We start from the raw sequence: 11,859 nt of genomic DNA on the forward strand, positions 1-11,859 counted from the left end.
TCTCCTGGTCCCTCCGCAGGAATCATGACTGGCGACACCTGGGACAAGTGTCGGGCTGACCCTTCCTGAACGTTGATGCTCGTCTGCATCACGGCGGCCAGCGTGACAACTGCGCATGCCCGGTTTTCTAACTGTAAACCGCACATGCGCAGTACTGTCACGCCAGCCGGCGTGATGAGCGTCCTCATTCAGGAAGTGTCAGCCCCACACTCTGCCCTGGTGTCGCTGGTCGTGATTTCTGCGGAGGGACCGGGAGAGGAGCCAAGAGGACGCCGGTGGGCTGAAGAAAGCCCCAGGTAAGTTCCGATTTTGTTTTTGACTACTCGGAGTCCCTTTAAATTTGGTGGCTAAGACCATAAAGCAGCTTAAAGGACTCAGAAGGTGAAAAAGGTTAGCAATTGTTACTTAACTGATGCTTCTTCCGGCCCCTAGATGTCTTTTGAGTCTCTTGCTGCAGCTCCAGTGCTCCCCACTGGCCGCCCTTGAAGCTTGGCGACCCCTGGGCACTATTGTGACATTCTTTCTTTGGGGGTGTTCTTAAAGGGGAACTTTAGCCTAAACAAACAACTGTCATCAAGCTACATTAGTTATGTTAATTAGAATAGATAGGTAATATAATGTCTTACCCACCCTGTTTTAAAAGAACAGGCAAATGTTTGTGATTCATGGGGGCTGCCATCTTTTTGGTTGAAAGGAGGTGACAAGGAGCAGGAGACACAGTTCCAACTGTCCTGTGTCCTGATTACCCCTCCCAGCTGCACACGCTAGGCTTCAAATGTCAAATTCAAAATGTAAAAAAAAAAAAATTGCACCAAAACAGCAGAACGAGAACATCATCAGAAATCCCATCACGCTTTGCACAGCATCAGGGGAAAAAAGCCTGGGCAGTTTTTTTTCTGTGCAGCTAAAAATGAGGCTTGTATAAAGCAGCCCATACACTCAGCCGATTTTCTGGCCGATCGATCGCGGTCGATCGATCGCAAATCGGTTGGCCAATCGACCGATCGACGGCCGATTTCGATGGATTTCCATCGAACTTGCAGGGTGGAAAATTTAGGTCGATCTGATGAGATTGCTTATCAGTTTGCATTGGCCTTAATGGAAATCTGATGGCAAAAAAATGCCATCAGATCGAATTTCAACAGATTTTAAACTGAAATCTATTGGAATTCTATTCTGGTAAAAAATGTTCTAAAAACGCATCAGATAGATCATCAGATGCATTTCTTATCTGTCTGCTGCCAATCTGACGAGTGTATGGGCACCTTTAGAGAAACCAAGTTCTGAAGCTGTGAAACTGGTAAAGAAACACCAAGCCTTTTCAGTGCTGCTGAGTCGATTTTTAGGCCGGAGGTTCACTTTAAGCCCCATACACACACTCAACAGCTGTCTTTTATGCAGCACAATTGTCCAACAACCGTTGGTTTGACTTATCAGCCTTATCAGCTTTTTGAACAATCGCAAAAGGTGTGTGTGTGTTGTTTTTTTTTTTTTTTTGTTTTTTTATTTAGTTGTTTCACAACAAAAGTTGTTTGACAATTGTGCTGCATAAAAGACAGCTGCTGAGTGTGTGTATGGGGTTTTACTTTTACCTGTGGTTTATCATATTTTTAGTGCTATCCCATGAAAAGATATCAAAAAATATTTACAGAAAATGTGAGAGGCGTATTCCCTTATGTGTGGTAACAGAGAATATTCAGGCCTCCCACCACACCCTTCTTCTCTCCTTTCATCTTGTCTAGAAGCCCACAAGGATTCAGTTTTGGTTTGTTTGTTAATGCAAACAGGGCTTTCAGAAACAATCACTTGGATGGGGATTGCTGAGTTCATAATCTCCCAAATGGTGCTGAGTATTTGGATAACAAATTGGCATTTACTGAAGTGTTTTGGGATGGCAATAAAAATATTTTGTAATTGCACTCTGTGAGGTTCACCAGACAGCCTTAGGACAATACATAAAACATTTGTATTGTGCTTTCCTCCTGGCAGACTCAAAGTGCTTCAGAGTTCCAGCTGTAAGATGTACTGTAATCATTTTCCCAAAATATTTCATTGTAGGTGTCTCTTACTGGCCCAGTGCGATCTCAAGCGTATGACGATAGCACGCTTCCTCTGATTGATCGTAGCCAGAGGAATGGTATGTAATGTTAGTTTTTGAATCTGTTTTTTTGCTGCATGTAAACCAAAATGATTTTTATGACAAAATTTGGTCCATGCATACCTGAGTTTACAGGTTTCTAGTTTGTAGCAGGAGAGAAGCTTTTATAGCTGCATGCCCAACACTAGATGTTGGGTACCATTATAGTTCCATATGTTTTGTTATGATTGTGTGTGTGTGCCAAACTTTGAACTTGGGTCAGGGGTCAAAGTTTCACTAGGTGGGACTCGACCTCACAGATCTGTGCTTGCCCATATTTTTTTAGTTGACTCTCCACAATCGTGCTTGTTATGAAAGTATCTAATGTGTAGGCGGAGCTTAGTATCATGCTCCTGTGCCAACGCCTGTGTGTGCAGCACTTGGGTTAGTGATGTAGCTACAAAGCACTCTGTTGCTAGTTACAACTTTTACTTATGTCCAGGGCAGGATATATGGGAAGGCCCTATAGGCCTAGAGCTTTGGTGGAAAAAGCAAAGGGGTGGCAGGGAGGGACTCTGCAGAGGCAACCTTTCAAAATCCTCTCTGGTCTGCAGCCACTCCGCTTTGCTCTCTGCACACAATGACAATGTTTGCAGTCTGCACTGTGTGCTGCTACTGCAAACAGCTATGGATGAGACTGGGATGGGCTGCAGGCTGCTGACACCTCTACTCACCAGAGCTGATGTGATAGTGAGCAGTGGCTGGGCAGCGTTGGTGGCTCCTCTCATTTGGACTTGTCCCATCCCCCATCACTCCCTGGCTCTTTTCAGGCAGCGCAGAGGCGAAGAGTACAGCAAGCAGCTGCCCCATCAGCTGAGCCAGTTATCATACGCTTGCTGCCTTTGAATGATCTCTTTGACACCGTGAAGGGAGGACACTCTGTGCTGCAGGGGTGGATGGATATAGAAAGTCAGCTTCAACAGAGGGGAAAACGATGATAGAAGCAGACCTCTGTCAGGAAAATTAAAATCCTATTTATTCATGTAGAGCAGTGGTCCTCAAACTATGGGCCGAATGTGGCCCCTCCAAGGCTTTTTCACTGGCCCCCAAACACAAATATATCTTATAGATGTGGCCCACTGTACCTTTTTAAATATCGGCTGCCTGCATATAGAATAGCAGTGCTGGCACCACCCATCCACATACTATAGAAGCTAGTGAGCACAATAATTCTGACCCACAGTACATGGGTAGCGCAAGCATTGCTATGGTAACGCTCATTACTATAGCAGCACTCGTGTTGGGGCTCGTTTCCACATAGGCCTCGTTCAGACTTTACACACGGTACGCATTTTTGGCAGCGAGTATAGTGTGCGACACGCAAGAACGGTAGAAGGACATAGACAGCTCTACTAACGGTCCCATCATATATGCTACGCAGCAGTGTGATGCGCTATCACACTGCAGCATGCACTCTTCAGGAATCGCAGCGCAGATCCATTCACTATAGTGAATGGGATCTGCAGTGCATAGTAGCTCAGATGACGTGCGATCGTATGCGTTGCGTTCCGATCGCACAGCCACCTCCGCTAAATGTGAACCAGGCCTTTGCGCTTTTGTCCATTTTTTTTTTTTCAGCACGTCAATGTTACAGGTTGATACGTGCTGCTGAAAAGCAGACAGAAGCGCACAGATGGAAACGAGGCCTAACCCATGTGCTGCAGGTCGTGATAATTGCACAACCTGGGGTACTTTGCTGCTGCTGGTACTGGTAACTTTGTCCTGTGGTTAGGGAGATATCAGAAAACACAGTGCAGCACAGCTTGAGCAGTGTGTTACTGTATATAAATAAGGGAGTGGCAATGGTTTTTTTCCCCTTTGCACCACTTGACTTCAAATACAGCTCAATGCAAAATCTGTTCAAACAAAACACTGCCACAACCAGCTTTCAACCAGTCAATGCAGTGCTAAGCTAAAGGGCCGTCATTTGTACCAATCAATAAATTTTAAATGCTATTCCCAATTGAGTTTTTTTTTTTTTTTTTTTTTTTTTTTTCCCATGCTGTTATGAAACTGATTAAACACGGTTAGTGTGGGACTGGTCTCATCTGGTTTTCTTTTTTTTTTCTTTTTTTTTTTGCTTTTTCCAGATAAGGATAAGGGTATTGACATTCCAATGAATGACATCAGATCAGGTAAACTCACACATGCACATTCCTGTATTAAGTTGTTAATTGTTTAAAAAAAAAATGCAAATTGTTGTTTACTACTTCAGGGTTTGCTTTTCTTTTTTTCTCACATTTCAACATTACACTTTTATATTTTATAGAACCATATCCGCACAATGGGGATAACAGCACTCGTCACTTAAACCCTTCAGGAGACCTTTCAGAGTTAGAACCGTTGAAGGTAAAACTGTTCAGATTTTTTTGTTGTCTTTGTTTTTTATATGTATGCATTTCTTTCTTTGTCCTAACTGTAAGGGGCCCGCTCAAACTTCTGTGTTTCAAGCAGAACTAGTTAAAAATGTTTTCTTGGGTGCAAAAAAGGTTTTCCATTTGTTTTGGAAGAGACTCTTTGCAGTAAGACTACAGAAAGTAGTAATGCTATATCTGCAGTTAGGCCCTGTGCAGTGATCGGTTGCATTGCAGAATAGTTTTGCATGTCAGCTCTTTCTTTGGGGCTCTTCACATTACTGCGTTTTAATGGATCACGTTATTCTAACTTGCTGCATGCAGGCTTTGCTTTATAGACTATCCCGTCTCCATTGCAGTTCACACTGACCATTGTGAACCTAGCCTTAAAGGAGCCTTGGATGCTTTTTTGAATTGAAGGACATCCACGGCTGTAATCACTAGGCCATTCTCAGCATAGTTGATCCAGGGATTTTGACTGGAGTTGGAAGGATTGCTTCCCTTTAAAGGTTAATTAGCCAAGCCTTGTAACTGTAATATGCATCTGTAATATGAGGGTGCAGGACAGAAAAGTACCTAATTTTTACTTTGTTTTCCTCCTGATTGAACTTGATAGATGCCTCAATTCCCCCCACTAGCCAAACTAAATGTATAAGTTGTGTTACGTACCCTGAAAAAAGATCACAACGGTAATGCAAGGTTGCATCACAGCCTTCTGCTTCAAAGCGACTGGAACAATGCAGCACACAGTCTATAGCAGTGGTTCTTAAACTAAGGCCTGTGGGCCAAATGTGGCCCCCTGAGGCTTTTTCACTGTCCCCCAAATACAAAATGTATAACTTATAGCTGCAGCTCACTGCACCTTTAAATATTGGCGCCCCGCATATAGAATAGCAGTGCTGGCACCACCCATCCACATACTGTAGAAGCCAGCAAGCAGTCATTTGCTGGATTCTAATCCAATTCTGCATCAGGTGACACTGCTGTCCAATTGGACAGCGGGTTGTCACCTGAGTATGTTTCACTGTCTGGTGCACAAAGATGTTCTTTGGGTGCCGTATGACTAAATGGCGGCTGCTGCTGGAAATTCTCCTCCGGGCATGACTGGAAGGGAATCAATACCTGGATTCAATGTAATGTTTTTCAACATAATTTTATGTATGTTCCAGCCCCCAAGTAATCTGAAATGTTTTCCTGGCCCTTGATCGGAAAAGTTTTGGGACCCCTGGTCTATAGACTTGCTGTGCACGTCACCCAGTAACTCACTGCATGCCATGCGGCAATCGCCACACTGCAAAAGTACCAGTGTGAAAGACACCATTTACAATTGCGTTGTAATGCAATTGTGTTGTCTGTTGTACCCAGACACAGACTTAGTGTGACAGGAGCTTTAAAGGACAATTGAAGCGAGCAGAGTTTTGAAGGCTGCCATATTTATACCAGACAATACCAGATGCCTGGCAGCCTTGCTGATCTATTTGGCTGCAAAAGTGTCTGACTAACACCAGTAACAAGCATGCAGCTAATCTTGTCAGATCTGACAATGTCAGAAACACCTGATCTGCTGCATGCTTGTTCAGGGTCTATGTGGAAAAGTATTAGAGGCAGAAGATCAGCAGGACAACCAGCCAGCTGGTATTGCTTTAATGGAAATATGGCAGCCTCCATATCCCTCTCACTTCAGTTGTCCTTTAATGTTATCAAATCAGTGCAGTTATGTTTATGGCATTTTTTCCTTAAAAGTTTTTAAATGTATGTTTCCTAAATATACCTACCTGCCTTACTTATCGAGGTGTGTGTGGTTTATTTTTTTTATTTATTTTTTTTCAGTACATGTTGTAGAAATCAGTCTGAATTTACTGTGAGTGGTGGGAAAATCAGTACCCATCTATGGCTGTTTTTTTCCAATTTTATTCATGCTTTTATCATCATTCTCATGTCATCACTTGCACTCTTTGTCATAGGAGAGATCTCTCAGTGCTGAGGGATCTTTGGATCTTGGGGATGTTGAGGACCAACCAGTCTAAACCCACATCTTTCACATGTGTATGTAACCGCTTGCTCCATTTATTTATTTTTGCTTTATTTTTCTTTTTAACACTCATATCCATTGGCTGTTATAAGTGAAGGTTTTCTTTTTTTATTTATTTGAAATCCAAGTCCAGGCAGAGTCGGTCACAATATGAAGTGTACATCAGTTTGTCAACTTTAAAAAAAAAAAAAAAAAAGATTCCAACAAATGTTAATGGACTGGGAAGTCAATGGAAATGGCATTTTTATAATATATACATTTTGTTCTTCTAAAGTTATCTGCAGTAAACTTGTGAAAATTGTTGCCTTTTTAAGCCTGGTACTAACACTAGACTGTACTCAGTTGGGTCTCTGTAGCATTAGTACAGGGGTCTGCCATGAGGTCTCTGAAAGGGAGGGGGGAGTTTGAGCTGTGACTTAATGTTCAGGCTAGAAGATGTAATAACATCAATGAACTACATACAGTATCCCGACATGCTCTGTAGCAGCCAGGGCCACATAATATCAATGTGGGTACTTCAGTTTCCTGCAGCTGTGGCAGGCACAAGCAGGGGGTCTCGGCTATTTTGGATCTGTCTTCCTAATCCTGGAAATTATAATATATATTTTTTTTATTTTTTTTTACACATCTCATATTTTTTGTTTTATGTATAAACCTTTACAAAGTAGATTTAATATTTGGGATCTGCTCAGTTGCAGTGCCTCAACCATCCCAGAGCAAAAATACATGAACAGTTGACCTTTTTTTATCTCTCTTGGAGTCAGAAGGAAAGTGTTTTATAGCTGTAATTTGGTATCCGTGAGGTACCAAATTACCAAAAAAAGTGTTAACGCACATTAATGCTGCGTTACTGTTGCAACAGTAGGTACAGTAAAGCATACAGGCAGCAAAGAGTATGCGTGTGTGTGTGTGTGTGTGTGTGTGTGTGTGTGTGTGTGTGTGTGTGTGTGTGTGTGTGTGTGTGTGTGTGTGTGTGTGTGTAGAGGTAACGCACTGCTGCAGTGCATTACCATAATGCTAAACGTTACAATGTGACGCTAACGTTGCACTGTGGATGTCCCATAGGATTATCATTGCAGTGCAGTAAGCTGCATTTATAACACTTTTTTTTTTTTTTTTTTTTTTTTTTTTTATAGCGCAGCTCCGCAACATCCTACTGGGAATAAGCACTCAGCTTTGGTATTGCATGGGGTCAGTTTAATCTTTGTATAAAGAACTCTGTGCCCTAGCAGCATATTAAATACGGTGCTTATTTACACTTAATGGAAAATGTTGTCCTGATTATTGCCTGATATATTGAATTTGTTTTTCAGGGTGGCACTCGTGCGTGATCTCATCCGAGCTACTCGACCAGGAATGCTTAATCTTTTACCCCTCACTGCCTCTTATCCATTCTCAATCGCCCATCTCTCTGCTGCCCTCTGCAGGTCATTGGTGGCGTGTAAACTGTGCCTACAAGTACTGGATCCGGGGACAAGAGCCACAGGGGATGCAATGACACTGGAATATCACAATAACTAAGACTGTGTAAATACAAGAACACTAACATATCATAATCTGGTTGATACACAACACTAACAGTCTTTAAGGACACTTTGTGGTGCAGTTATTCCAGCACCATCTTTTATTTTCATTTTTGTGTTTTTTGTTTTTTCCATTTTTTTTTTAATGTTTATTTTGTTCTTGGGTGATTTGGTGATGTTTGAATTTTTTTTTCTCCCCCCCTTCTTTCTTTTGTGGAAATCACCAGTGGCCTTTACTTGGGGAATAGAGGGAGGTGATTATGTAATTGACTCCCCTGACCTCATCTCATCTTGCTTCTCTTACAAAAATTTCTTAGCAATCTAATGCCAAGAATTGTTTTTTATAAATAAATTTTTTAAGACAATCGTATTAAAAAAAACATTTTTGAAACGTTTCTTAATGTTAATTTTAAGAGGTAATTTTAAATGTTCTCGTGTAGTATTAGGTGTTAAGGAAAAGGTAATGAATCTACTTTAAAGTTTTTAATGTATATTAAACTGTGCTCAAAATGACTTAAAGTGGGATAAAACTCCATATTAACTGTAAAAATTAAAAAAAATCATCCAATGAGAAATTACTTATTTAGCTTATCTATCCGGTTGTAGTGTTCACTGTGAGATTTAGAAAACATGTGGAATGAAATCTTTTTACTGTATTACTGTGATGCCAAAAGCATCATCACTTCTGTGCTTTTTTTTTTTTTTTTTTTTTCAAACCCAGCTCAGTGGTTTTTCCTCCCTACTGCCCCCAATTACTGTCCCTTTCCTAGATAACAGGCTTACATCTCTGTGTAAACTTGTGTAGGGTAGATTCAGTTACCTTCTGTTAATAGTGTCCTTATCTTATCCAACAAAGGACGCTTTCTGTTGTTTGTGTGCTGAGATAAGCTTGTTACTGTTGCTTAAAAAAAAATCCTGCTGGCATTACAGTTCCTGCAGTTAGGCAAATGCACCCAGACCAGGTAAAAGGAAAATATAATTGGAGGACATACAGGGACCCATTTTAGAAAAATAGAGTATTGCATTGGGGTTGTAACATCCAGAAATTTCCTGAAAATAGCGCCCCAAAGATATATGTAAACCCCTTTATTTGCAATATTGATTTTAACCCTATTTGTAATATTGACATTTTACCCCTATTGTGTATAGCTGAGCTGTTTCTCTGTGCCCATGTTGAGCTGCAGTGTACTGATTCTGGTTTAAAAAATCTGTTTGTATCCTCGTTCTTGCCTTCTCTTGTGAGGATAGATGCGCAGAGATGAGCAGTGCAGACACCTAGTTTTAAATTGACTGGAACCTCAATCGCATGCTGTATACAAAAATAATTTGCTTTTAAGATTCTGCTTTCATAAAAAAAAACAACTACTTATCCACATCTGCACAAACTGGGAGTGTCTGAGCTTCCTGCCAGTGGGTCTTGCCAATATTTGTTCTGGTTATACAGATAGCAGCTGCTCCAGATTATAAAGCAAATACGCCTTTAAAAATAGAATAAAAAACTATACATAGGCTATCATTCATAAAGCATTTCCGCATGAGGAAATGCTTAAAACAGCTGACTTTACCGACCACTTAGCAAAGTCAGCATTCATAAAGCCTCTTTCCGCATGGAAAAATCACACTACCGAGCAGAGTGATAAATCACCGTCTTGTGCAGTGATTATCAGTACAAATGTAGCAAAATGTTCATTTATAAAGATCACGGCAAGCGGTGTGAGGTCAGGAAGTACCCGCTCCCTCTGATGTGGCGATACCAATGTAAGTGAATGGACCTCCCAGGCATCTGCAGCAGAGCGGAACACGGAGAAATGTATCAACTCTGCAGCTTCAGTGTCTCCGCAAGCCTACCGCCTGCCTACCGCCAGCCTAGTTTAGGGAATCTCCGCACTGCTTCCGCACATGGATACTTTTTTATGAATGCCCACCCAGAAGTCTAAAAATCCGCCGGCTGTGTTTTCCCGCACTGATTCCCTTTACCGACAGCCTGTTCATGAATGATAGCCATAGTGTAATATTGCAGTCTTATAGGGCTACTACCACACGTGCTGAAATGCCTTTACACTGAGTACATTTTTAGATTGAAGTGGAGCTTAAACCGGACCTGAACTCAGAGCTTCCTCACTGCTCTAAAAGATACACAATAGCATAATAACCTGTAAAGAAAAACATTTTTGTTGATGTAAATCTGCACTGTTACTACTTCCTGCTTTCATAACAGACATTAACCACTTCCCGACCGCCCACTACACAGGGGCGGCGGGGAAGTGGAGCCCTGCAGGACGGCCTCACCCACAGAGGCGGCGGTCCATTTAAGGGCATGGGCGGAGCGATCGCGTCATCCGTGACGCGATCCTCCGCCGGCGCCTGTCACCGCTCGCTCGCCGCAACATCCCGCCGGCTATACGGAAGCGCCGGCGGGATGTTAACCCCGCGATCGCCGCATACAAAGTGTATAATACACTTTGTAATGTTTACAAAGTGTATTATACAAGCTGCCTCCTGCCCTGGTGGTCCCAGTGTCCGAGGGACCACCAGGGCAGGCTGCAGCCACCCTAGTCTGCACCCAAGCACACTGATTCCTCCCTCCCCTGCCCCAGATCGCCCACAGCACCCATCAGACCCCCCCCTGCCCACCCCCCAGACCCCTGTTTGCACCCAATCACCCCCCTAATCACCCATCAATCACTCCCTGTCACTATCTGTCAACGCTATTTTTTTTTTATCCCCCTGCTCCCTGCCCCCTCCTGATCACCCCCCACCCCTCAGATTCTCCCCAGACCCCCCCCCCCCCCCCCAGACCACCCCCCCCTGTTTACTGTATGCATCTATCCCCCTGATCACCTGTCAATCACCCGTCAATCACCCCCTGTCACTGCCACCCATCAAGCAGCCCCTAACCTGCCCCTTGCGGGCAATCTGATCACCCCCCCACACCAATAGATCGCCCACAGATCCGACATCAGATCACCTCCCAAATCCATTGTTTACATATATTCTCTCCTCTAAACACCCACTAATTACCCATCAATCACCCATCAATCACCCCCTATCACCACCTGTCACTGTTACCTATCAGATCAGACCCTAATCTGCCCCTTGCGGGCACCCAATCACCTGCCTACACGCTCAGATTGCCCTCAGACCCCCCCCTTATCAATTCGCCAGTGCATTAATTACATCTGTTCTTCCCTGTAATAACCCACTGATCACCTGTCAATGACCTGCCAATCACCTATCACCCATCAATCACCCCCTGTCACTGCCACCCATCAATCAGCCCCTAACCTGCCCCTTGCGGGCAATCTGATCACCCACCCACACCATTAGATCGCCCGCAAACCCGCCGTCAGATTACCTCCCAAATGTATCGTTTACATCTGTTATCTTCTAAACACCCACTAATTACCCATCAATCACCCATCAATCACCCCCTATCACCACCTGTCACTTTTACCTATCAGATCAGACCCTAATCTGCCCCTTGCGGGCACCCAATCACCCGCCCACACGCTCAGATTGCCCTCTGACCCCCCCCCCCCCCCCCCTTATCAATTCGCCAGTGCATTAATTACATCTGTCCTTCCCTGTAATAACCCACTGATCACCTGTCAATCACCTGCCAATCACCTATCACCCATCAATCACCCCCTGTCACTGCCACCCAACAATCAGCCCCTAACCTGCCCCTTGCGGGCAAACTGATCACCCACCCACACCAATAGATCGCCCGCAGATCCGACATCAGATCACCACCCAAGCGCAGTGTTTCCATCTATTCTCTACCCTAAACACCCACTAATTACCCATCAATCA

At 43.4% G+C, this 11,859-nt stretch overlaps 1 protein-coding gene across 4 annotated transcripts in view; it reads left to right on the forward strand.

Annotated features, from left to right (window-relative positions):
• Nucleotides 1-8,437, forward strand: part of LOC137534149 (catenin delta-1-like) — a 77,179-nt gene extending 68,742 nt beyond the window's left edge. For 3 of the 4 annotated variants that reach the window (XM_068255535.1, XM_068255532.1, XM_068255533.1), the window contains 5 exons: nucleotides 2,059-2,137; nucleotides 4,228-4,272; nucleotides 4,407-4,486; nucleotides 6,456-6,537; nucleotides 7,837-8,437. In XM_068255535.1, coding sequence (XP_068111636.1) covers nucleotides 2,059-2,137; nucleotides 4,228-4,272; nucleotides 4,407-4,486; nucleotides 6,456-6,518 — 267 coding nt within the window. In that variant the 3' untranslated portion in view covers nucleotides 6,519-6,537; nucleotides 7,837-8,437. The remainder of the gene's footprint in view (nucleotides 1-2,058; nucleotides 2,138-4,227; nucleotides 4,273-4,406; nucleotides 4,487-6,455; nucleotides 6,538-7,836) is intronic. The other variant, XM_068255534.1, reaches the window with a different exon arrangement.
• The last annotated feature ends 3,422 nt before the right edge of the window (nucleotides 8,438-11,859 follow it).

The sequence above is a fragment of the Hyperolius riggenbachi genome, chromosome 10 (genome assembly GCF_040937935.1).
Source record: "Hyperolius riggenbachi isolate aHypRig1 chromosome 10, aHypRig1.pri, whole genome shotgun sequence".
NCBI classification, from domain to species: Eukaryota; Metazoa; Chordata; class Amphibia; order Anura; family Hyperoliidae; genus Hyperolius; species Hyperolius riggenbachi.